Below are 27650 nucleotides of genomic sequence, written 5' to 3' on the forward strand. Positions count from 1 at the left end.
CCTGCCTGAGGTCCGAGGCCTTGAGACAGGCCCATCTTCTCGCATTTATTGCAGAGGCTGATAGATGAGTTGATGTTTCAAACACGTCATAAGCTGCTCTCACTTCGTGTTTTCCAGATTCCAATCTTTTTTCAACTAATGTAGCCAAGGCTAGTTGTTGTTGTTGTGGAAGGTTATCCACAATACCCTGTACTTGTTTCCACAAGTTTCTTTGGTATTGTGTCATATACAGCTTGGATGCTGCAATGCGTGCTACCAGTATGGAACCTTGATAGACTTTCTTTCCTAAGGTATCTAAGAAGCGTTGCTCCTTCCCTGGTGGAACAGATGAGTGAGGTTTTTGTTTTCGGGCTTTCTTCTGAGCCGATTCTACAACTACCGAATGGTGAGGTAGTTGGGGTTTCAGGTACCCTGGAGCATGATGCACTAAGTAAGTGGTATCTGTTCTCCAATTTACTGCTGGGACTGAGCAGGGATGTTCCCACATTCGTTGTTGCAGTTCCAAAAGGACTTCATGGATTGGGATAGCCATTATTTCCTTTGGTGCATCCACGAACTGCAGAACTTCGAGGGCCTTATGTCTGGTATCCTCCTCTGTGATCAATTCACAAGGAATTGTATCTGCCATTTCTTTAATAAAATTTGTAAATGACAAATCTTCAGGAGGGGATTTCTTTCTCTCCTCTAGTGGAGAGGGCTCTAATTGCAGTTCCTCTGATTCCATGTCCATATCAACATCCTTCCAAGGAGTATATTGAGGATGATGAGGGGAGTCAGAGTCCTCTGGCTGTATATGATGCTTTGATTTAAACACAGCTTTTGTTGGTATGTGTTTTGGCATCGTTGGTAATGAGGGCATCGATGGGGAATCAATGGGCCTTGATGGCATCAGTGGAAATCGAGTTCGGGTATCCCCCAATGGACCTGGATATATTGGCATTGATGGATCCTTGAATGGCATCGAGGGTTTCTTTGGAACTCGATACCGATGAAGCCCCGATGGTCCTGGGGCAGAATTGGAGTCCCCACCGTCCTCATCCGATGATCCGGGAATCGGGATGGCTGGAGCCACCGGTGGGTGTATCGGCATTGATGGCGTCGATGGTTGTATTGATGGAATCAGTGCCATCGGTGTAGGAGGAAAGGCTCCTATCAAGGCATCGAGTCTATTCAGCAAAGGCTGAAAAATTGACTGGTCCAATGCCGATGCTGGTGTCGGTGCCGGTACCGATGGTATTGTCGGAGGCTGTAGATTCCGTAAAGCCTCGACAATGGCTTGTTGGACAAAATTAGTCACCTCTTCCCTTGAAACTAGGGCAGTATCCACTGCCACTGGGGAAGGTACTGCTGGCACTATTGGCATTTCCACGATGATTCGTGGTGGCACATCCTCTGACAACGAGCCCGGTAGAGAGCACCGCGGTTCCTCGTGTACAGCCGGTGGAGTTGGCTCTAGTACACGGACCTTCTTTGGCATCGGTTCGATGGATTTCGATGCTGACGTTGATGCCTTGTTATCTGATGGGTCGATGGATCGGTGGCGATGCCGCATCTTTTTCTCAATGACCCTTCGATGCTGAAGAAGATGCTATCGAGGATATCGACGGTGCCGGTGACGGATAGTCATCGGTTCTTTTTTCACCTCGATGTTTAGTTACTGAGGGAGGTGTTACCCTTGGGGACGACGTCAACGATGACGATGGAATCTTTTTAAACAATTCTTCCATCTTATCCAAACGGGCACGCCTGCCCTTCGGTGTCATCTGGGCACAGGTTGAGCAAGCCCGGACGTCGTGGCCTGATCCCAGGCACAGAACACATACATAATGTGGGTCAGTAATGGACATAGTCCGGTTACAATCCGGACATTTTTTGAAGCCGGAGGCCATGATAAAGTTGTCGATGACCGGCGGGAATCGATGGTGAGGTGACCGGAATCGACAGAAAGCTAACCAAAATATATACTCACTAAGACTATGTCGAAGAGAGACCCAATTATGAAGAAAATATGACTGAAAAAGTTTTCTTCCCTTAAGAAATATGATGGAATTTTTTTCCAGCGCTCCTGATCTGCTTTGCTTACAGCAAGGCGGAAAAAAAGAGACTGAAGGGAGACCCCTGTGGCTGAGAATATCATGGCATGCTGGGCATGTTCAATAGGCCCAGAGTGCCAGCCAAAAGTTTCTAGAAACTTTTGACAGAAGTTTTCCGTACCAGGGCTCCATCTGATGATGTCACCCCATATGTGAGGACTATCATCCTGCTTGCCCGGGATAAGGACTATTTCAATGGTTTCATGCTCTCTTTTTGCTGATTTTCATAACTGAGTATTGGATCTCTTTCCGAAACTTTGTGGTGACACCATCGCTCAGGCCATATCCTGGCGCAGCGGAATTAAGAAAGGACCATTGCTACCGTAAAATAAAGGTTAAGCTGAAAAATAAGGTTGCAAGCCACAACAGATACCAGCACCATTATGCATTATATTACCGCTAAATACGTTAGGGGTCCCTCATTTGGACAATTTTCCTGGTTTTGCATACTCGTTATCATATTTACTTACTAAAACACAATGCAATAAATATTGCGCATTTATCGTGCATTAGACCCCATTTATCATCTCATAAAACCCTAATGCAGCTTGATGAATGACCCAGTAAGTTTCCCCACAATAACTGCATCCCTGGAGCCACCCAGTTTTTAGAAACAAGGAGATCAATATTCAAAAGCCATTTAGATGAATAACTCACAAGTTATCCGTCTAAATGGCAAATGTGCCATATTTAGCCACTTATCCAGCTAAATTATAACTGGATAAGAAGTTATCCAGGGCCAATCACTGAACAGTGATTTTGCATAGGTCACTGAACAGTGACTGAAGTAATCAAATACTGGAGTTTTCAGTGGGGATTAGCTCTTCAGCTGTCAGTGAAGGGCCATTCGCTAAACAGTGTCATGAGCTCTGAGCAGTTACATATTGAGAGAGGGAGGAGATAGGAGTCTGTACCACCCACCCCCCCCCCAGATACTTTATTTTTCAGGAGTATGGGACCCTCCGTCCTGCTCCCAGCGTCTCTGTGTTACTCTAAGAGACCATACCATTTTGAAAATACTTACTTGCAAGCGTATTTGAAATCACCAGTTTGCTGACACCACTACCAGTTCACACAGTTCATTTCTAGTTCAGCTAGACACTCCAGCATTTTACCCTGAACTCCCCCCACTTCACTCAGACCTCTCACCCAAAAATTTCAGACAAGTCCAATTTCACTTGAGCTAGTCAATTAGCAGGTATAAAATTGTGCAAACAAGCTGGCTAATTATACATGTAAATCTCTTATAAAATAGCAACTACTACACATAACCTTTGACCCCGCCCTGGAATGGTCCTAGACATTCCATTTTTTCACCAGTAAAAAGTGCACACAAAATAAAAAATATATGTATACTTTCAGGGCCAATGACTTTCAAAGGGTTGTGTGGGCACACAGTGACGTATGTGCATTAGCGCGTGCACAGGGATCAAGAAATGTTATAACATGCATGCACATACACGTGCCTGTTATAAAATATAATGGGCATGCCCTCATATGCGCCCAATTTTAAGTGGGCTTGCGCGCCTAGATGCGTAAATCCCATTTCTATTGCTTAAGTCATGGCATTTTAAAATGGGCGCGCGTCCATGACATTAAGAATTTCACCAGTTCATCCACAAATTCGCCCAGTTAAGAGCTATGTACTCCACCCCCCCCCCCCCCCCCCCATTATCCCAGACCCTTTAAACCCATCAGAAATAACTATTTTTTATTTTTAAAGTTACATGGCACTAGACTTAGGTAAGCACCCGGCACGTATTTACATGCACGTTTCTTGGCCCATGCCCTGCCCAGACCTCGCCTTTTTATGAATCTCAGTGAGATGTGTATGCAGCTTGGAAAATATGGTGGGTGCATGTAAGCCCGACTTATGCACGCATCCCAAAATTTCGGTGCACACCGGTCTTTTAAAATTCACCTCATTTTTTATAAAACAGCACGTGTGCAAATTCAGGCCACTGATGCATGGATTGTGCTATTTTTATGTACTGAAGCCCTCTGAAAATGTACTTAATTGTGACTTGACAGGTACACGTCCCACCTCCAGCCTTATTGTTCCTATTTAAAATATTTAGTATTGTGGTAAACTATATCCTGAGCCATGTCAACCATGACTCTAGAGGTCTAGTTAATTAACTAAGAAACTCCTCCATTACAAGCTATGGCTCATTAAGGGAGAAAAATGTACTAGTGTAGTCAGAATCAACTTTCATTGAAGTGCCATGCCTGCTTATGGAGAGTTTACATGCTGGAGAAGCCAAAATAAGGGAATGTTATTGGCCAGTTCTGTTTTTTCTGGCATATAAAGCACCAGTAGACAAGCAATGTGCACCCCAAAATTTGAATTGGGTTCAATATTTTATTAATGATATCTCAGCAGAGCTAAAAAGATATATATATTTAAAAGTGATTGAAGAGACTTTGGGACCAGTGTACTAAAGTGCATTAATACTAGTATGAGTGCTAACATGCATTAAATGCTATTGCAAGTGGTAATGCACATTAAAAGGTGAATTTTAAAAGAGTTGCTAATGTAGAAAGGCCCATATATTCGAGTATATGGCCTGATCACGCACAACTTGTATTTTAAAAGTGGTAAAATATGTGTGTATATGTGCATGCACGAGCAACAAAATGCGTGTAAAAAGGGGCATGTTAAGGGTGTTTTGGGGCAGGGCCAACATTTATGCACATAGCTGCTATTTTAAAACCTGCCAAAGTGGCACGCATAAGTATTATACGTGTGTATATTTAATGCTGCTCAATATCAGGTGTAAGTGATCGTAAACATTTTAAAAGTGAAAAATGATTGGGAGGGGGTCTGGATGAAATGGGGGGATTTCAGGCTGAAAAGCCAGGAGGGTGTTTCTGAGCTGCAGACAGACTGGATAAACTGGTGGACCAATAGGTAAAATTGCTAATTTCCTTCCCATGTGCATATTACAAAAATCGAGGAAGTATGCACGTAAAAGCCAACATTTGCTGAGAACACTACGTGAGTTAAATCTTGTATAAATGATTAAAATTAGGAGGACAAATACGCAAGTAGAGCTGAATAGCGTCACTTATCTGGATACATTTTTTACTTTTCCAGGTAAAGTGGCAGCCTCGCTGCATGCAAGCTAGTTCAAATACTGTACTTTAACAGTGCTGTTAACAAGTGTAAACTAGTTTGCAATAGTTTTAAAGCAAACTCTATGCTGAGGTAATGAGATACAAAACTATGCAAAATAGCTTATTACCTTTTACTGCAGCAAAAAAAAGTATGCAATTAAACTGCTTTGCAGACACATTAACACAAAAAACTTAAATATATCTTAGGGAGGTGCAGTTAAAATTTTGAAATACTATCCAAAGCACTTTAGTGTCTGCAGAATGCATGCATATTCATTAACATTGGCCATTAGTAAATGTGATAAATACCATGTTTACGGCCAGTTATGCTATTTTTCTGCTAAATTGAAAAAAACCTAAAAATATTCATTAATGGCTGATTTTTGTCCAAACTTTTCATTGATGTCAACATAAATATTCTAGACAGCAAACTTCCACCCACTTAAATATACCTATATAGTCCAGCAATCTTTTATTATAGTTTTAATTTAGATTTTGAAAATTATTCTTTTTATCTTCAGCATTTTTGTGGGGCCTACCAGTAAAGGTTTTTGATCTCGACTCAAGACAGGATAAATCCCCTACTTGCATACAAGTAGATTTTAAAAGCGATGCTCGTGCAAAAATCATCCCCATACACGTGTATGTGGGCTGCGCACGAGCAATGCAAATTATAAGAAGCTGGAAAGTATATGCATACATACCTGTGCGCAGAGAGATCCTGAACACTGGGGGGAGCAAGAGAGAGACTCTTTTAAAGAGACAATCTGACACTATATATATTTCAGAGTGGCCTCGGAGGGAATCGGGAAAGCTATCGGGGCTCCCCTAGGACTCTGCGCGCGCAAGGTGCACAAGTGTGCACCCCCCTGCGCGCGCCGACCCCGGATTTTATAACATGCGTGCACATGTTATAAAATCGGGTGTAGGTTTGTGCACACACAAATCTATGCCCGCGCGTAGTTACTAAAATCTGGCCCATAGAATGTCAGATTGGCTCTTTAAAAGAGTTTCTCTCTCTCTCCCTCCCTCCATCACTTGTGAGTACGCACGTAAAGCTCCAACACCTATGCATGGTAGGGATATTTTAAATGGAACACATGTGCTTGCACACACGATATAAAATTGAGCATATTTTTGTTCACGTGCCCAGTACGTGCGTTTATGGGCACAAGCATGCTCTTTTTAAAATGTACTTGCTAGGTTTCAAGCATACTCATTTTTTGTTCATAAGATGAGATATTTAGGAGTAACACTTTCTAATTCATAGCTTATAAGGAAATGATTTATTTTAATCTGAACTATAGTTCTTAAATGAATCAAAAATATGAATTGTGGGTTTAACATTTTAAAGGTATGCTACATGGCACATTGCATAAAGACCTGCCTGAAGCCACCGCTACCGCTGCCACCGCTTCTGCTGCTGCTGCTACGAGGGAGGCCTGCGCGATCGGCGCCCAGACCCGTCGGGGTAAGGCCTTTTAATCCCTTCCCCCCAGCGAGCCTGAACCGCGATCGGGCAGGCAGAGCACCACCACACCACCCCGACTCGCGGCCAGAAGACCTGCCCACTAGCCTCACCAGCCAATTAGGGAGCAGAGAAGGACTTTAAATTTACCTTCCCTCCGGCGCCGCGCACCAGCGTCGCGCGCCAAAGGAGCGCAACAAAGGGGCCTGCCCCTTTGTTTCGCCCCTTCGTACAGCCCCGAGGAAGTCACGAGACATACCCGCGGAATAATCTAAATCTAAATCTATATCCTTAGGGGCGGATTTTCAGAGCCCTGCTCGCCTAAATCCGCCTAAATCCAGGCGGATTTAGGCAAGCAGGGCCCTGCGCGCCGGTGCGCCTATGTTCAATAGGCCTACCGGCGCGCGCAGACCCCGGGACTTACGCGAGTCCCGGGGTTTTCCGAGGGGGGCGTGTCAGGGGCATGTCGGGGGGGGCAGGCCCGATCCGCGCGGCGTTTTGGGGGCGTGTCGGCAGCGTTTTGGGGGCAGGCACGGAGGCGTGGTTACGGCCCGGGGCGGTCCGGGGGCGTGGCCGCGCCCTCCGGATCCGCCCCCGGGTCGCGACCAGGCGTGTCGGCTATACGGAATCGATAGCCTTGCGCGCGCCGATCCAGGATTTTAGCGGCTACGCGCGTATCTACTAAAATCCCGCGTACTTTTGCTTGCGCCTGATGCGCCAGCAAAAGTACGCCAAATCGCGCGGTTTGAAAATCTACCCCTTAATAAATATAGCTGTCTGCAATGGTACTGGGCTAACGGATTCTGCTGTCTGAAATAAAGCCACCTTTCAACCATCCTCACCAGCAGCCATTCCAGCATTCATTTCAGCCTCTTCGCCGTCCATCAAGACTTTCCAGCATCCACCCAGCACTCGTTCCAGCCTCTCTCGCATCCAGCAAGACTCTCCAACATGCTAGCCCAACATATTCCAATAAGATATCATCGATTACACCGCAGCATGCTTCCAGCTCTGACTCTGGTACCTCCAGTAAGAACTCCTAGATCTCTCATTCCAATCATGATCAATCTGCTGACTCAGTTCCTAGGATTAACTCTCCTCTCAGTGACCCTAGTTAACTCTCAATCTCTGACAAAAAAGACTCACATCCTCAACGACTATCTCTTGGACTGTAACCCAGACATCTGTGCTATCACAGAAACCTGGCTAAAAAACTCGGACATTGCCCTAATCAACCAATTACCCACCCACAAATACGACTTTTTTACAATTCACAGACAAAAAAAGAGAGGAGGCGGTCTGTTACTAGCCACCAAAAAAGAACTCAGACTAACTCCACATACAATTAAGTCAGAATCTAAAATTGAGCTAGGTCTATTCAAATCGAACCAGCTGCAAGTACTATTAGTCTATGCGCCCCCAGGAGTATTAGATACAGATGCCTCCCCTCTTATAGAATCCGTGGTGAAACACGTCAACACTGACTCACCCACCATAATCATGGGTGAGTCAGTGGACAGATCTAAATTAGAGAGTTCCTTGGAGAGATGTTCACTAAGGGTCTCAGAAGCACAGGGTTTCCTGAATTGAAAGGAGGAAAGGTGCTGTGGGGAGGGAGACTGTTTTTTTGTAGTGAGGGTGGTAGTTATCATAAAGTGATCTGACCAGGGGATAGGAGTACACACAGGTTCAGTAGAGTTAGAGAAGTTAGAGTTGATAAAAATAAGGTCCAGGGTGTGACCTGCTTTGTGTGTGGGTTTGTTTACAATTTGAGTGAATCCCATTGCACTGAGGGCTGTGAGGAGGGCGTCACAATTGGGTGAGTGGGAAGAAGACTCAAAGTGGATGTTGAAATCTCACCATAATCATGTGCTTCTGAGACCCTTAGTGAACATCTCTCCAAGGAACTCTCTAATTTAGATCTGTCCAACCCTAACACAGCAGTGTACATCATGGTACAAGATCACTGAAGAAGTAGCAAATAAACTCTGCCCATCAATCACGAAACTAAGCAACACGACAAAAAAAGGAAATCAACCTTGGTTTTCCAGCGAACTCAAACGGATAAAACAAGAATTACGCAACAAAGAAAATAAATGGCGCAAAGCACCTTCCAACACTACACTATTGTCATACAAAGGAACTCTACATTACTACAGGACTTCAATTCTAAAAGCAAAGAGAGAATACTTCGGTAAAAAAATCCATGATATCCAATTTGATGCAAAAACCCTCTTTGCATATGTCTCTCAAATAACAAAGTCTCTACCACTGTCGATACCTGACGAACAAGCTCAATCCAAAGCAAATGAGCTAGCCCTATTCTTTCAGCAGAAGATTTCAAACACACTTGCTCTCCTTCCTACCAAGACTGACTACAACACCTCATTCGATAACACCTACATTCTTAAGGGAGTCAAATTCGACAAATTCGAATTAACATCGACCAAAGAGATCGAATCCATTCTTAAAAGGCAGAAACCATCCAGCCACCCATCGGACAACATACCTTCCAAGCTACTGCTACTTATCCCAAATATAATCTCTGGTCCCTTAACCAAAATCATAAACTGCTGCTTAACTCAAGGACTCTACCCAGATAGTCTAAAAAACGCATCCCTGAAACCACTCCTCAAGAAACATAACCTAGACTCTGGTGTTCTGGCTAATTTCCGCCCTATCTCGAATCTACCATTTTTAGCCAAACTCGCAGAGAAATTGGTCAACATCCAGCTCTCGGATTATTTAGAAGATCACAACTTACTTTTCCCTTCCCAATATGGGTTCCGCAAATCTCGCAGCACAGAAACCCTACTCATATCTCTAACTGACCATATTATTATGGGCCTAGACAAAGGACACTCCTTTCTCCTAATCCTTTTAGACATTTCGGTGGCTTTCGACACTGTCAACCACCCCATCCTCTTGAATCGCCTTTCAGACATAGGCATATCGGGAACAGTCCATAATTGGTTCAAGTCGTTCCTCAGTAATAGAAGTTTTAAAGTCAAAATCAACAATAAAGAATCACCATCTACAAATTCCTCTCTTGGCGTACCACAAGGTTCATCCCTATCACCTACCCTTTTCAATATTTACCTCCTTCCCCTTTGCCAACTGTTAACTAGTCTTAACCTCATTCACTACATCTATGCAGACGATGTTCAGATTCTGATTCCCATAACAGAATCTATTAACAAATCCATCGCACTCTGGAACAACAGCTTACAAGCCATCACTAATCTCCTCAACAGTCTAAACCTGGTCCTCAATGCCTCCAAGACTGAACTCCTCTTCATTTCCTCCAACCAAGAAAACCTCCCGTCTCAGATCCATCACAAACACCTTCTCACCCACACTCATGTGAGAGACCTTGGAGTAATTATAGACAACCGTCTTAATCTAAAGAATATGATCAAAACCATAACTAAAGAGTGCTTCTATAGACTTCAGGTGTTAAAAAGACTCAAACCTCTCCTATATTTTCATGACTTTAGGACTGTTCTCCAATCCCTAATATTTGCCAAAATTGACTACTGCAGCGCTCTCCTCATTGGCCTACCCAGCTCAATAACCAAGCCCTTACAGATGATACAGAATGCCGCAGCGAGAATTTTGACAAGCACCAACCAGAGAGACCATATTACGCCCATCCTCCGTAATTTACACTGGTTACCTGTCAGTCACAGGGCTCTACACAAATCTCTAACTCTAATTCACAAATCAATTCATAACTTCCTCCATCTCGACCTTGAATTCCCACTCAAACTCCACACTTCCAACAGACCAATGAGAGAAACCTACAAAGGAGCACTACAAGCCCCACCATCTAAAACCACACGACTCATCTCTACTAGAGACCGAGCTTTTTCTACAGCTGGTCCAGCCATCTGGAACAACCTTCCTGCAGAACTCAGAACGGAACCGTGCCTACCAACATTTAAAAAAAACCTCAAAACTTGGCTCTTTTTACAAGCCTTCCCTGATCCGTCAAACTTTCACTAGATAACTACTCAGCTTTGAATATGGAACTCCGTCCCCCAATATTCACCTCATTTACTAGTTTGCTACCCTAATAAGCTAACTAGCTTTAGACCAGGCTCGGTCATTTCACAATGTATTTAATTTAATACCCTCTTAAGGCTTCTCTTTTTCCAGCTGAATCAGCTTCCTAGTTCATGGTCCTTGTTATTATGTAACTTTTTTGCTTCTCTGCTTTTGTCTCCACTAATTATAAAAAGTTGTTCCTATGTTACGTTATGTTATACTGATCTACCCCTGTTCGATGTAAACCGACCTGATATGGTATTCAACTTTGAAGGTCGGTATAGAAAAATGTTAAATAAATAAATAAATATACAATTAAATAGTTAATATTATGTAAAAACATGTTTGCTAGTACTATCAGATCTCTGAAATTATCTTGCAGGCTTTCTTTCTGTTAACATTTTCTCACTTTTAATAAAGATTATTTGTGTCTTGCTCTCCTAGAATCCTTGTGTTATATTTTTTAGATCCTCACACTGAAGCTATGTCTAGTGACCTTAATAAAAAAAATGGGATCAGAAATGTTCTTGGGACTTTCAACTCCCATTCTGCCACTTGCTCAGTGACCACAAGCAAGCCAGCTCATGTCCCCTATTTCCTGAAGATTAACAGGGCAGAATATTACCATGTCTACCACCTTTTTCATTCTAGCAGGTATTTATGCTGATAGCTAATCTTTCCATTTCTGAAGTACTGTAATTGCAAAGTGCACTGGGGTCCTGTTTGGGTGAAAAGCAGTACATATATCATAACTTCCATCCACCCCCTACATTAAGGGGTACATCTGCAGCAATGCATCTGGGTGCAGAGTTACATGTCTACTATTAAACATGCAGTAAAACAATCTAATGTTCAAATAAAAGATATATACACATGTTGAAAATTGGATTGCTATGCTGCTCAATAAATGGACGTAACCTGACCTGCTGCAAAAAGTAATTATGCATGACGTTTACATATATAACGTTTTGAAAACTGAGGTTACACATGTAAATGTCTTATGTGTCCTGGAATGTCTCTTTCTTGTGTGGCTAAATTTATGGATGTAATAAAATTCTAGACATTGCTTTAGGGCTGAGTTATATGCATTATTCATTATTTAGGAAGAGTAATTTTGTAACACTTATATATACATATACGTAGATATATAGAAATGATGGCAGAAAAAGACCAAACGGCCCATCTAGTCTGCCCAGCAAGCTCCCACACTTATTTTCCCATACTTATCTGATGCAAGGGAATGTACATGCGTAAGTTCCCTTTGTAAATTATCCCACCAAAAGTACTCCCACAAGTTACACCGTCTATTTGGTATGTACAATTTTTCTGGAAAATCTAGACACATATTTTTCAAAATCAAAAAGTACCCTACCCAGGTACCCTACCCACCCACAGAACACCTCTGCTCATTACAAGTAAAATTATGTTCAGAGTAGCATTTTGAGCATATATTTACCTGCACAAATCCTGAGCAAGTTTGTAATAAGAAATGCGTGTGTATAAACCACTGTTTGATGCAGGTAAATGGCTTTTAAAATTACCCCAAGTGCCTAAGTCATGACTAAGCTTTTGAAAAATTATGCTTAAGTGTTTTACCTTCTCCACACATGGCTATGTGCTCTAACAACTGAAATCCTTGCTCCTTGTTATCATTAGAGAAAAGTGAAAGAACAGCAAGCCCCATGGATAATACTGGTGGTTTTCCATTCCACTCATTTACTAGACAGTGAATTAGATCCATATTAGGACAGTTCTTCATTAAAAACAGGTAGTCATCTAAAAATTAAAAATAAAGAAATATGCTATACATTTTTACCCACAAGGAATCACGTTTCTTATCATATTTTTCATCTTACTTCCTGGAGATCTATTCACTCCTAATTTCTGCATATATTATTTGTCTCTATTATTATCTAAGGGGACATTCCATTTGGAAGGGAGAGTCCAAAAATAGAAAAGGGGATGAAGAAACATCATGGGAGAAGAGGGAAGAAATAACAGAGCCACTGGGTGAGAGGGGAGGAGAAGGATGAGAGATACCACAGGAAGCAAGAGGGAGAGGAAAGCCAAAGAATCTGTGGCAGCAGGGTTGAGACCAAGAAAGACAGACACCAGATGGGAAAGGAGACGAGAGAAATGTTATGGGGAAAAGAAAGGGGAGAACAGGAGGGGCGACAAGAGACATTATGAGAGGAGGTCATGAAGAAGGAAATGAGAGAATCATAGGGGAAGGTTGGGCACCGAGGACACCAGCACCATAGATAACTAGGGATAAGAGGTGGTATGGGAAAGGGGAGAGGGATAAAGACCACAGTGGAAAAGAAAGGGCTAGAGAAATGCCATAAACAGGGCCTGTGCAAGGGTCTGTAGCACCCTAGGCAGACCAATGTAACCCCCCCCCCCCCCCCCTGAGTTGAATGTGTCCTCTGACAGTGGTAGGTATATAGAGTTATGGTCCCCTTTTACAGTTCTCTCTCTCTCTTGCTCCTTGGTTGCTGTCACCCCCTTCTTTCACATTTTGAAAATGGCGCCTTCGCATACCCTAGCGGTGCCCCACCCATTGATGCCACCCTAGGCGACAGCCTAGTTCCACTTAATGGTCACGCCAGCCCTAGCCATAAAGGTAGGTATTAGGGGATGAGAGATGCCATGAAAGACAGAGATAATATTTGCATCATAGGGCAAGAGGAGGATCATGAGAGATATGATAAGGGAAGGGAGGAGGGGATGATATCATGGGTGAAAGGGAAAGATGGATGCCACAGGGAAAAGGGAGCAGGACCAGTAGTAGCACAAGGGACAAGGAGGGAGATGAGAGACACCATGATGGAGATGAAAAAGGCACACATCTTTGTGATACAAAATATATTCTCTCTCCTTAATTCCTGCAGATAAAATGAACAATTTCCAAAAAGGCTAGTGGAGTGGGTTGTGTAACTATTAGAAAGTTGTCTTCAGAGAAGGGAAGTAATTATCCATTTTCTAAAGGTAAATAGATTCAATATAGTCATATGGATGGGATTAGTTAGCTAAGACTTATCAATTAAACCAATGCCAATGGGCACAGAGGCAATAGTTTTTAATAAAAGCTAAAACAGAAAACTCTGGCGATAAATGAACAAATATGGACCCTGGGAAGTGGATCAAGACAAACAAAGAATTTCCAGCCCTGGCAGCAGAAAACTTATAAGGATTTGAACTCAGGCCCTCCACATGTCAGGGTACCACACTGCTACTGAACCACCTGTCCAGCTCATGGGCTTACTTATTCTAAAGCCAACTATGGTGTATACACATAGGGCCGGATTTTAAAAGGGGTATGTGCATAAGGTACGCGTGTAAACCTTTTAAAACACCCCCTGCGTGCGCCGAGCCGATTTTGCATAGGCTCGGCGGCACGCGCAAGTCCTGGGACGTGCGTAAGTCCCGGGGCTTGCAAAAAGGGGTGTTCGGGGCGTGGCCAGGGGGCGTGGTTTGGGATCGGGGGTGTGTGGGCGGTCCAGGGGCGTGGCCGAGTGCCCTGACACAGCGGCCTGTGCCGGGGCCTGCAGCGCCGGCGCGCGTAAGTTACTACTGCCCGAAGGCAGTAGTAACTTTTCAGATAAAGGTAGGGGTGGGGTCTAGATAGGACTGGGGGAGTGGGTTAGGTAGGGGAAGGGAGGGGAAGGTGCGGGGGGGTGGAAGGAAAGTTCCCTCAGAGGCCGCTCTGATTTCGGAGCGGCCTTGGAGGGAACGGGCAGCGCGTGCAGGGCTCGGCACGCGCAAGTTGCACAAATGTGCACCCCCTTGTGCACGCCGACCCCGGATTTTATAAGATACGTGCGGCTACGTGCGTATCTTATAAAATCCAGTGGACTTTTGTTCGCGCCTGATGCGCGAACAAAAGTAAGCGCACGCGCTGTGTTTTAAAATGTACCCCATAGAGAGAAGCTCTTTCTGACTAGGAATATGACAAGCCATCTGACTCAACAATGTAACTTTATTAGACACATTGGAGGTAATTTTCAAAAGACTTTACGAGTGTAAATGGCCGTTTGAAAACTGGTACAATATCGGCCGGATTTTAAAAGCTTTACGGGTGCAAATTCCAGTCTTTATGTGCATCGCCTGGCCTTCTGCGAACCGGGCGAATTTTCAAAGAGGCCCTGCCAAGCACATAAAGGCTGGTGCGCGAATAAGTACCGGGCCTCTTTGAAGGGCCGGGTCGGGACAGCGCCATTGTTGGCTATCCCAAGGACTCATGCGCCAGCAGCTGGCCAGCATGCACAACTGACTTCAGCTTGGGAGCTGAAATAAGTTGCGAAAAAAACAAAAAAAAGGTAGGTTTTAGGGGGCGGGGAGGAGAGGAGAGGAGAGGGGAAGAGGGAGGGGGCTTAGATAGGGGGGGAGGGAGCTTAGATAGGGGGGTAGGGAACTGGGGACGGCCCAAATGTGTCGCTGCGCGCAGGTTGCATAATTTCTCCCCCCCCTTGCCCGAGCCGCCCGCACATATGCGCGGTTTATACAATCCAGCAAGCATGTGCGCACGTCCCTCAGATTTTATAACATGCGCGCGCCGGGAAGTGCTCTTTATAAAATCTATCCCATATGCTTTTACATGCATAAATCCTTTTGAAAATTACCTCCATTATCTTTACAGAAATACATATTTAGATATTTATAATATATTCTTGCCATCTCTCCTACATGGCAGTACAGCAGCCTGTTTTTTCAATCTCTTCTGGTGTCTAGATGAGCTTATTTGCTTCTTACTAGAATGGATATTAAATGTATTATTAAAGGTATTTCTGTTTTTGATTATATAGACAAACTATGCAGATCTGAAAACGGTTCCTAAAAGTAAGCTAGAAGGATAAGAAAATAACCTTTTTTTTCTCTAATTAAGGGGGTTATTTTCTAAAGCTATCGCACCCATGCGATAGCTAGCTCGGGGTGGAGTCGGCCGCGGAAGAGGAGGAGATGGGGCCGCACCGGGGCCGACTGTGAAGATTTCTCAGACAGCAAAAGGTACGCATCCTTTTCGCTGTCATTTTTGCCCCGAATAACAACAACTTTTATGTAGTTATTTGGCATGACGCCGGCAGCGATTGCACCACCGCGGTGTGATCGCTGCCGGCTATCGCAGGACCACCCCCCCCCTCGCTTTGCCCCCTGCCCCCCGTTACTGCAGGATTCAGAGAGCCCGGCGGTGTTAGTGAATCCAGACCTAAGGTCTTTGTATGTACCGTACAAGCAACTGTTAGTCCCTTTCAAGTGGATTCTAGCCCTGCTGAACTTACTGAGACAATCTTTGACAGAATCAGTAAGAAGGAAGTAAGACATCAGAACAAAGCAATTTGAATAAAGTCTCCAGTTTACAGAGAAAATACCCTTGTAAAACTGCATGTTGATATATTTCAATTTAGTCTGTTTGAATTGATACTTTATTAAAAAATAAACTCTTTAAATAGTATTCAAGATAAAACAGGCTAGTGGAAACCACCATCAGCATTCGGCATGGTTCCAAAACATAGGGGCTGATGCAATTAATGGGTCCTAACGTTAGTGCAGGCTTTTACTTTTGTTTTAGTGTGCATTTCTGGCATAAGTTAACTCTAGTATGTAACAGGGGTTTTGATTTCTAAGAAATGTGCATTAAAACAAGACTAAAAACTAGCACTAAAATCAGCACAGGTGTATGCAAATCCCATATAAAAGAAGACATTAGCTACTCCTCAACAATGCAGGGAGGCGCGTTAAAGGGCAGATAATTTAAAGCACAGTTTTTTAATGCTGGAAATGTCTCCTAGGTCAGCGCAGGAGTAAAACGTAATTCATATTATACTATTGCTGTGTCCAATGTGGTAGTGTCTAGCTGCTTCTACCACACTGGGCACAGCAATAGAATAACTTTGGTCACCACTGGCACTATGCAGCACAACTTTGGCATACGGTTTAACTGTAATGCCCACCCCACAGAGCTTACACTTTGTTCATTTAGCTATAAGTGCCCACTCCAGAGAGCAAATTCTTATACCCAAGACCGTTTTGGCAGAAAATCGCAAGTGAAATCAAAGCATAAGCTCTCTGGGGGTGGGGAAACTACAGCTAGCTTAAAGCATAAACTCTCTGGGGGAGCACCTAAAACTGAACAGGATGCCAAAGTCAGATGAATAGAACAAAAGGGGTAGATTTTCAAACCTATGTGTGGGCGTACATGTGCGCGCGCTACCTGGCACGCGCAAGGGGGTGCACACTAGTGCATCTTGCGCGTGCCGACGCCCGAAGCCTTCCCCCATTCCCTTCCCCCTAATCTTCCCACTCCGTCCCCTAACCTTTCCACCCCTAGCCCTATTCTTTTTTAAAATTTTCTTTTTATTGACTTCCGAATAACAAATAAGGATAATGTCAAATATACAAACATTAGGGGTCATAACAAAGTTTCACATAATAAAAGAAACGAAACCCCCCATGTTCTCAGTGTCGTCTCTGATCATATGGACAAGGTTGACAAAATCATACATAATTAAGGGGTAGATTTTAAGAGGCGCGCGAACAGCCTACTTTTGCTTGCGCATCAGACTCAAGCAAAAGTACGCTGGATTTTAGTAGATACGCGCGGAGCCGTGCGTATCCACTAAAATCCGGGATCGGCGCGCGCAAGGCTATCGATTTTGTATAGCCTGCGCGCGCCGAGCCGCGCTGCCTCCCCCCGTTCCCTCCAAGGCCGCTCCGAAATCGGAGCGGCCTCGGAGGGAACTTTCCTTTGCCCTCCCCTCACCTTACCCTCCCTTCCCCTACCTAACCCACCCACCCGGCCCTGTCTACACCCCCCCCTTACCGTTGTCGGGGGATTTACGCCTCCCGGAGGGAGACGTAAAGCCCCGCGCGCCAGCGGGCCTGCTGCGCGCCGGGCCGCGACCTGGGGGCGGGTACGGAGGGCGCGGCCACGCCCCCGGGCCGTAGCCACGCCCCGTACCCGCCCCCAAAACGCGGCCGACACGCCCCCGAAACGCCGCGTCGACCGGGCCCGCCCCCCCGACACGCCCCCGACACGCCCCCCGCCGAAAACCCCGGGACGTACGCGAGTCCCGGGGCTCTGCGCGCGCCGGGAGGCCTATGTAAAATAGGCTTCCCGGCGCGCAGGGCCCTGCTCGCCTAAATCCGCCCGGTTTTGGGCGGATTTAGGCGAGCAGGGCTCTGAAAATCTACCCCTAAGCCTTCCATGATTCGATGAGTGATGATGTGGAGTACAGCAAAACATGGCACAGCATTAGTTATACAACTTTTAGCTTATAACTCTGATCCAAAGGATCTCCAAATAGATGTCCCCTTAGTTAACGTCTCTGAAGTAAGTAGGGATCCCATATGGCATGAAATTTCGACAAGACATGTCGCTTAACTGCAGTCAATTTATGCATTGTGCATACTCTATCCAGGCATAGTAAAACTTTTCCCATTGCAGATGCTTGCGGTTGCCTCCATACTGTTGCTATCTGAATTCGAGCTGCGATGCAGACCTGCTGCACTAAAGTGGTTTGCGCACTATTCAATGCAGGGATAGGAAAGTGCAGCAATGCTTGCTCCGTTCGAAGTGTGAGGGCAGTCTGTAGTAGTTGGGATAGAAAGGTTCCCAATTCCGTCCAGAACGCCAAGATGATCAGGCACTCCCACCAGATATGGTAAAAGGAGCCTTGGTTTCCACAATCCCTCCAACAGAGACCACTGGTAGCAGGGTATATTACATGCAACCTATCCGGCTTGTAGTACCAGTGGTAAAGTAGTTTAAGGCAATTTTCCTGAATAAGGGTGGATATAGATACCCTGCGTAAGGCATGTTGAACAGAATCCCAAGTCTCGTCGATATAGGACCTTCCAAAATCACGCTCCCAGGCCACAATATGTGACGCCTTTCCCTTTGGAGTGGTGTTTAAGATACCATATAATTTAGAGATGAGATTTCTGATATACCCTCTTGCTGAACAATATCACTCAAACAGGGAGACCCCAGTACCAAGATAGCTTACAATTTTAATTGAATGTAAAAAATGTGCTATTTGTTGGAAGGCAAGAAATTCAGGTTTAGGTAAGCCATAACGAACACATAATTGCTCAAAGGGTACCATCTTTCCCTCTTCCCAAACATGCTTAATCAGGTATATCCCAAGCATCATCCACATTTTAAAAGCATGTGGCTGGAGACAGGGAGCAAAGGCAGAGTTGTGAAAAAAGTGCGAAAGGGGGGAATATTCTCTGGGTCCAATCAATTTGATCCGCATTTTCTTCCAAAAGTTAATGGAGTGGCGAGTAGTAGGCAGAATGTGCTTGTTACTCCTCCATGTTCTGCTAGGTTGCCATAACAGAGCAGACAATGGCATTAGAGCTACCCACGCCTGCTCCAACCTCACCCACTGTTTAGGATGTTCTGTATTCTGCCAATCGATAACTTACCTAATTTGCGCAGCCAGGTAGTATGACTCTATATTGGGTACTCCCAGACCACCCTCAAGCTTAGAGGCATATTGTATCAACTGTTTCACCCTCAGGGGACGCCTACTCCAAATAAAACTGAAGATCCTACACTGCCAGTGTTTCAGCAAGAAATGGGGGATATGTATGGGTAAGGTTTGAAAAAGGTATAAGAGGCGTGAGAGGACATTCGTTTTAATTAGAGCAATCCTGTCCAGCCACAAGAGGGTGAGGTGCTCCCATCTATCTAAATCACGCCATATATTATCCATCAGAGGTGTATAATTGAGATCATATAGGGATTGGGGGTGGGTCCCAGATAAATTCCCAAGTATTTTAGCTTATGTTTGCCCATTGAAATGGGTGTTGGGCTTTCAAAGAGGATACCAAACTAGAGGCTCAGGATATATTTAATATCTCTGATTTTTCCCAGTTGACTTTAAACACAGACACTCAGCTAAATCTATCCAGCTCCGCCTCAACAGCACATAGTGACAAATGTGGATCGCTCACTGTGAAGATAATATCATCGGCTGAATAGGAACATCTTTAGGGAATCTGCTCCTATAGAAATTCCTGGAATTTGGGTGTTACCTCTAATTGTCGTAGTAAGGGGTTCGAGAAACAAGGCAAAGAGCAAAGGCAACAAAGGGCAACCTTGCCTGGTTCCTCGTCCCACCACAAAGTCATCAGAGTACCCGCCATTTACCTGCACACAGGCCTTGGGTTTATCATATAACTTGTCTATCCACTGTCTAAAGCCAGTTCCAAACCCCATAACTTCTAACACCCTAAAGAGGAAGGGCCAATGAACAAGGTCAAAGGCCTTCTCATCATCAATAGAGAGAAATAGGGTAGGGTTCTGCTCCACATGCACTTGCCACATTATGTTGACCAACTTGCGAACATTGTTGCCAGCCATTCTTCCAGGAATAAATCCTACTTGGTCTTAATGCACAAGGTTAATAATGTGGATATTCAGCCTAGCAGCTAGAATCTTGACGTCTATGTTGATGAGTGATATAGGTCGGTAGGATCTGCAGAGCGCAGGATCTCTGCCAGGCTTTGCTATAACTGTGATACCTGCCTGGTTGGCATAAGGCAGTAACGACCCCCCATCCCTTAAAGAATTAAATAGTTTCTGTAGTGGGCCTATAAGATAAGAGGCTAGTTGTTTATAAAAACGTGTGGTCAGTCCGTCTAAGCCCGGGGCCTTATCCAAGCATAAGTTCTTGATTGCTAACAGTATCTCGGGAGTGGTAATTTCCATATCCAGGTGCTCGCAGGCTTCTGGAGCTAGTACAGGAAGAGTAAGGCCTTTAAGGTAGTCAGAAATACAATCTGGTAGGATAGATGTGTCTGTTGAATATAGTTGTTCGTAGAATCGTGAGAATCTCTTTCTAATTTCAGTTGAGTTAAATAGTAGACCATCGCGTTCATCTTTTATTTTAGGCACTAGATTTTGAGACTGCGTTTGCTTAAGCTTTCGGGCTAATAACCTACCCGCCTTATTGCCGGATTCAATGTACTCCTAACCCAAGGTATGGGCTAGGTTGCCAACCTCCTCACGCTTCAGATCTTCCCTAGCCTTGCACAACTGTGAGAGGGTTTGAAAGTCCCTGTTCAAAACATGCTGGTGTGTGAGAATTTGTATAGACTGTCGAAGCTCTTCACATTTGCGTATACTACTTTTCTTAACATAGGCGGCCCTGGCAATAAACACCCCTCTAATATAAGCTTTATAACTATCCCACACTACTTCAGGTCGGGTTTCATCAATATCATTTATAGAGAAGTAAAATTTGATATCCTCTTGAAGTGATTTAACAAACTCTTGGTCTAAAAGCAAGGAGTTATTAAGATGCCAGAATTTAAGCCCAGGATCTGAATTTATAGGAGTAAAGTCCAGCCACACTGGGGCATGGTCGGACCAAACGATGGCTTCTATCCCTGCACTACGTACTCTAGGGCATAATGTTTTATCTATCAAAAAATAGTCGATTCTGGAGTAATTATTATGCACTGGAGAGAAATATGTATATGAGCGTGAGGTAGGGTAAATTGATCTCCAGATGTCTAGCAAAGTGAACTCCTCTAGGAAGTTATTTAACTGTTTCTGATGGGACGGGGCCAATGCAGAAATCCCAGCGGAGGTATCGAAAGAGGGTTTTCGGGCAATGTTAAATTCCCCCCCAATTATCAAATTATCAGGCTCAATGTTAGAGAGTGCCTTATGGAGTTCCTGGAAGAAAGCACCTTGGTGCTGGTTGGGCGAATAAACATTAATCATAGTATATGGGATTCCATTTATCACCAACTTCAGAATTAAGTATCTGCCCTTCAGGTCTTTAATCATATCTTTAAAGTCAAATATAACATTTTGGGAGAATAATATACAAACTCCAGAGTATTTAGACCCTTTATCAGGAGGAGCAAAATAAATGCGTGGGAAGCGAGGGTGCTTTAAGAGATACTCATAACGAGTTTTAAGGTGAGTTTCCTGTAGGAAAGCCACTTCTGCTCTGCTGCGTTCCAATTCTTTATAAAGTAGGTGATATTTAAAAGGGGAGTTTAGGCCTTTCGCATTAAGCTAAAATATACAAAGTGTAGCCATATTACCAATCACACTTAAGCCAGATGCAACACTGGAACAGCATTCGATATGATCCCACTTTAAGACCACGGTTCCTCCCCCATATACCTGCATCACTCTGCATTTCACCATTACTCTTCTGGATGGCCATTGTAAAGGGTGCTATCCACATATATTCGTCCATGATTAGACACAGAGCAAAATCCCTTCCCCCCGTCCCCCCGTCCCCTCCCCCCCTCACCTCTCTTACCATATTTCCCATTTTCTCCACAGGTTTACTTAAACCTCCACGCAGATCATTCCCCTTCATTATCCAGGAGGAAGATCGGTCCAGCCCCCCGAACGCCCTCCCCATAGCCCCCCCCCCCCGGCGAATACATCATAACCATTTATAAACTAAGGTTAACCAAAAGAAACTCTCCCTGAATTGTACTAATCCACCCGATATTTAGCACATAGGATACTGCGCTTCGATAACCGGTGATGTATAGTCAGGGTCTTTGTTGTGTTAATCTCTCCCATGCCTTTATTCATTCAGGCATCTACAGTTGTGTGCAGGGCTCAGCTGACAAAGAATAAGCTTGTCCAGTCATACTGATCGTAAGAACTTCAAATAGTCTTGTTAAATAAGTCAGGCAGCTGAGTCATCAGTTAGTACGAGGTCTCCATTTTGCCTGCGAAGTCGGCTGTTCCTCTTACGGCCCATTGCCATGTCAGGTGTGCACTTCTATGGAGTTTGCGTTTGTCCATATGCGCCGGTATCACAGCTGGTGTGAAGCCTCAGGGCTTCAAGATGGCGACGGCGTCAGACATATTGCGAACTTTGGTAGAGGTACCGTCACATGTGAATAAAAGTCCGAAAGGGTGTTAGCCACCTATATTTGATGTTCTCTTTATGAAGGTACGCTGTGGCTTCCTTCAGTTTAAAGCAGCTCTATAGGGTTGCCTTCGATAAATCAGCATAAACAGAGATTTCCTGATTTTCCCATGTCCACATTTGTTGCTGTCTGGCTGCGTTTCCGATTTTCTCCTTAATTAAGTAGTCATGGAAGCATGCCACAACATCTCTCGGCTGGCCCCAATGCTTGATGTGCTCTATCAAGTTTAATTTCGCCAATATCCATATTTGAATCAGCGGGGTTGTCCCCAAGAATAAAGCAACAGAGTGTCTTTACCGTTGTGGCGCATTAGTGGCTGGCCCCAATGCTTGATGCGCTCTATCAGGTTTAATTTCACCAATATCCATATTTGAATCAGCGGGGTTGTCCCCAAGAATAAAGCAACAGAGTTTCTTTACCATTGTGGCACAGTCCGCGTTCTCTGGTGTCTCTTGTAGTCCTCTGAACCGCAAATTGTTGCACCTTGCCCAATTCTCTAGGTCCACTAATTTTTCTTTTAGGGATGAATTATCATCATGTAACATAGTACAAATTTCTTGTAGGCTCTTGTTCGTGGCCTCTGGCAGTCTAATCGTGCATCAAGCTCGTCTACGCGATGTCCTAGAGAAGCAATTTCTTGCTTTATTTCCGTCATGCTCTGTAATAGTTCTTGTTTATTTGTTTTAATATCTTTTTGAATCTCACAAAACCATCTCTAAACTCCTCTCTAGTCGGTAATTCTGTGGATATTGACCCCGCAGGATCCGGGCCTACTTCATCCGCTCCCGATCTAGCCTCGCAGCCTTCATCCTCGGCGGGCATCTCGCTTTTCCGGTACGAAAAATGGCGAAAATCGACTGTTTTACATTTTATGGTCATGCTTATGATTTAGAAAAGCTTATTCAGCAAAAGCAGGGTGGATATCAATACTTTAGAACGGTGATTCTCAACCATTTTTTGCCCGGGACACACCTGACAGATGGTTCTCACATGTGTGACACACTGAACATGTGACCATCATGGGGCTAAATGTAAACATGCACTCTGCATCCACAGGAATCCCCTCAACCCCCAGCAATGAGTGCAGAGCAGATTTAGGGCATTACCCTGTATATCTCGCCATACAAAAAAGATATTCTGGTTCTGATGACATCTCAGTAAAAACAAAACAAACTCCCTTTACTACCAGGCACAATAGCCTTCCTTATGAAACGACAGTAATTTACCACTAATGCATATCCTATTGAGAAAACACAACAAATAAGATTGATACAAATGCCTACATGCTAGTAAAGTACCTCACCTCGGTCACACACCCTTCACCAAGTACAGAAAAACCACAGATTATAAATATGGAGACAGAAACTGGAATGGAAAATCAAAAAAGCCACTCTGCATGCAGTGCGAACCTGGAGAAATGGACAAATATAGCACCTAATAGACTCTCAGGATTTGCAATAATGCACACAAACTGACCCGCACAAAGTTACACCTGTATTATGGAACACACTCAAACAGTAACCATCCTATCTAAGAAATACAACTATTAAACCAGGCCCTAAACACTAAGAGCCCTACGCAGAAATAATTATAAAGCTATACTAAAAATGTTACAAAACAGCTGCTGAACAGAATAATATCCAACAATTAAAAACTCATAAAAATTATTAAAACATGTCCAAATATCAAAATATTTCAAAACAGCAGACATCGCATAATACCCAATAATTAAAATGGCAGTCAATCAAGAAAAATAAATTTTAAAAGCCATCTTTACTTACCCTCTCCAGCAACTCTCCTAACTCCTTTCCCTTCCAGGCCAATAGCACTCACCAGAAGCAGCAAGGGCTGCTGAAGCTCTGTCCTCACAGTCCTCTTCCTTAGCGCCCACAACCAATCACTCACACACACACACACACACACACCCACCCCAATTAGACCCCATGACCAGTCTCAGTCTCTCTCATACCAGTCATCTTCCTGACCAGTCTCTCTCACATACGCACAGTAGTCATTTTCCTGAGCAGTCTCTCTCTCTCACACAGAAACACATCACCTCCCTGACCAGGCTCTCTCTCACACACAGTCATGGTCTCTTATATACAAGCTCTCAATCACACACAAATGCTCTCGCACCCATTCACACCAGCTCTTATCCAGGCTTCCATTCACACCCACACACACAAGCTCTCACCCAAGCACCCATTCACATCCACAGACACAAGCTCTCACCATGCATCCATTCACACATACAGTCACAAGCTCTCACCCATGCATCCATTCACACCCACAGACACAAGCTTTCACCCATGCATCCATTCACACCCACACACACAAGCTCTCACCCATGCATCCATTCATACCCACAGACACAAGCTCTCATCCAGGCTTCCATTCACACCCACACACACAAGCTCTCACCCAAGCACCCATTCACACCAGCTCTCACCCTGGCACCCATTCACACCCACAAGCTCTCACCCAGGCACCCACACACACAAGCTCTCACCCATGCATCCATTCACACCCACAGACACAAGCTCTCACCCAGGCTTCCATTCACACCCACACGCACAAGCTCTCACCCAAGCACCCATTCACACCAGTTCTCACCCTGGCACCCATTTACACCCACAAGCTCTCACCCATGCATCCATTCACACCCACAGACACAAGCTCTCACTTAGGCACCCATTCACATCCACAGACACAAGCTCTCACCCAAGCACCCATTCACACCAGCTCTCACCCTGGCACCCATTCACACCCACACACACACAAGCTCTCACCCAGGCTTCCATTCACACCCACACACACAAGCTCTCACCCAAGCCCCATTCACACCAGCTCCCGTGGTGGCCTCAGTCGGGGTCAGGTTGCTCTTCTCCACCACAGGGATGGGCTCCCGTGTTGGCCTCGGTCAGGCTTCCTCTTTGCCACCACGGGCTGTGGCGGCCTTGCTTGGTCAGGGTTGGGTTTTCCTCTTCACCGCCATGGGAATGAGCTCTTGTGGCGGCCTTGCTTCGTTGCAGTTCAACACTTCTATTCTTCCCACCCCACTCCCGGGCTTTCACCGGCCAATCAAAGGCTTCCTCCCTTCTTCCTATTTCCCCTGGCAGGTAGAAGGGAGGAGGCTTCCGATTGGCCTGCGCGGGGGCAGGCAGAATGAAGGAGGCTTCCCATTGGGCAGTCGGGGTAGGAAGAAAGGAGGCTTCCAATTGGCCTGCAGGGGCTGGAAAAAGGGAGAAGGAAAGTACAACGGAGCAGTGGGACACCGGGAGATGTAACACACCTGCTGGTGTTTGGCAACACACCGGTTGAGAAGCGCTGCTTTAGAAGATTTGATGGAGATAGATTCACCGAGAGGTTGAGGAGACCCACGATCAGGTTGCTGCTGCCATCGATAACGTCACTTCCTCCCCCTAGCCCTATTCTAACCCCCCGTGACCTCTATCTTACCTTTTGCGCTTGCCTCCGGGCAGGTGCAAGTTGCGCGCGCCGGCAGCCTCCACAATCCTCCGACACAGTGGTAAATGGCCGCTATGCCGGAGGCCTCTGGCCCTGCCCCCTCCCCGCCCCTTTTTTAAAGCTCCGGGACTTTACGCTTATCGCCGGGCCTTTATAAAATTGGCCCGGCACATGTAGCCCGATTTACACGCGTAGAGCTTTTAAAATCTGGCCCAAAGTGCATACTGTTCTGCTGAAGGTATCCAACCCAGAGAGTTTACGTGCAATGCCTCACCAAAATGGCATTGCATGTGAGACTAGTGCTGTGCATCACAAATTGTGAGCACATTCTCTCATTCAAGGCCATTTTAACAAGGAATGGCAAGTAAAATAAAAGAATAAGCTCTCTGGGAAATGCACTTATTTATTTATTTATTTTATTTATTTTAAATTTTTATATACCGGAATTCCTGTATGCAATACAAATCAGTCCGGTTTACAAGTAACGAAAGAGGTTGCCCTGGTCTGGGAAGTTAGACCTGGGTTTTTTTACATAGAACATGGAACAATAACAATAAACCATTGAACACTTATAGCTAGATGAAAATACATAGGCTGCCTAGGTGGGCAACAACAGCTGAGCAGCACTCATTAGCAGTACATGTGAGTGTGTTATCCAGCTGTTCAGGAAATCAAAGTAAATCTGTGACTGGTGCCTGCCTCATAGAGCTTACACTGCAGTTTTAACTCCTGCATCTAAGATGGAGTAAACATATTTCTGGTGGCAAATGTTTTCTATTGTTGTGCCCAGTATAGTACTCCACCTCAGACCCAGCAGGATTTACGTTTACAATGAAAGCTTTCTGGGGAGAGCGCCTATAGCTGAACAGTACTATAAAGCTGAGCTGCACAACACCAAATGCACTACATTCAGCTGAAGGTGCCTTCCCAAGACAGCTTATGTTTTGTTCATCTATAGGTGCAAGTACCAGAGAGCTTATGTCTTCTTTGGTCTGAGGTGGAGTAAACTCACATTTCTGATGCAAAAGTTATACTATTATTATTTATTTTAAAATGTTTATATTCCGCCTATAGCAATAAATCGTGCTAGGCAGATCACAATTAAAACAATCATAATAGACATAGATAATACTATACATTAGATTAAAAATATAAAACATAAAATCAATAATATTCAAAGGCCTACATAAACAAGTATGCTTTCAACTGTCTTCTGAATACACTGATGTCATTGACAGCATGCAGAGCTTTAGGCAGAGTTCCACAATTTAGGATATGCTGCTAAAAATGATCTTGAATATGTCTCTTGCAATCGGGCTGTCTTGACTGTAGGAAATTATAATAAATTTCTATCACTAGATCTCAACACATGACTGGGAGCATATGGCTTCAATAAATTTGATAGATAACTGAGGCCCTATAATTTGAGAGCCTTATAAACCAAGACCAATATTTTAAATTCAGTCTGATATCTTATGGGAAGCCAGTGAAGCTCCCGCAACTTTGGGGATATATACTCCCAGTGCCAACTTCCCAAT

General features: G+C 44.6%; 1 protein-coding gene across 2 annotated transcripts in view; it reads right to left on the bottom strand.

Moving 5' to 3' along the window:
* The window catches only part of CLHC1 (clathrin heavy chain linker domain containing 1), a 183562-nt gene that overhangs the window by 8401 nt on the left and 147511 nt on the right, over positions 1–27650 (bottom strand). For both annotated transcript variants that reach the window (XM_029593450.1, XM_029593451.1), the window contains one exon: positions 12322–12501. In XM_029593450.1, the coding sequence (XP_029449310.1) occupies positions 12322–12501 (180 nt within the window). The remainder of the gene's footprint in view (positions 1–12321; positions 12502–27650) is intronic.

The sequence above is a fragment of the Rhinatrema bivittatum genome, chromosome 3 (genome assembly GCF_901001135.1).
Source record: "Rhinatrema bivittatum chromosome 3, aRhiBiv1.1, whole genome shotgun sequence".
Lineage (NCBI taxonomy): Eukaryota > Metazoa > Chordata > Amphibia > Gymnophiona > Rhinatrematidae > Rhinatrema > Rhinatrema bivittatum.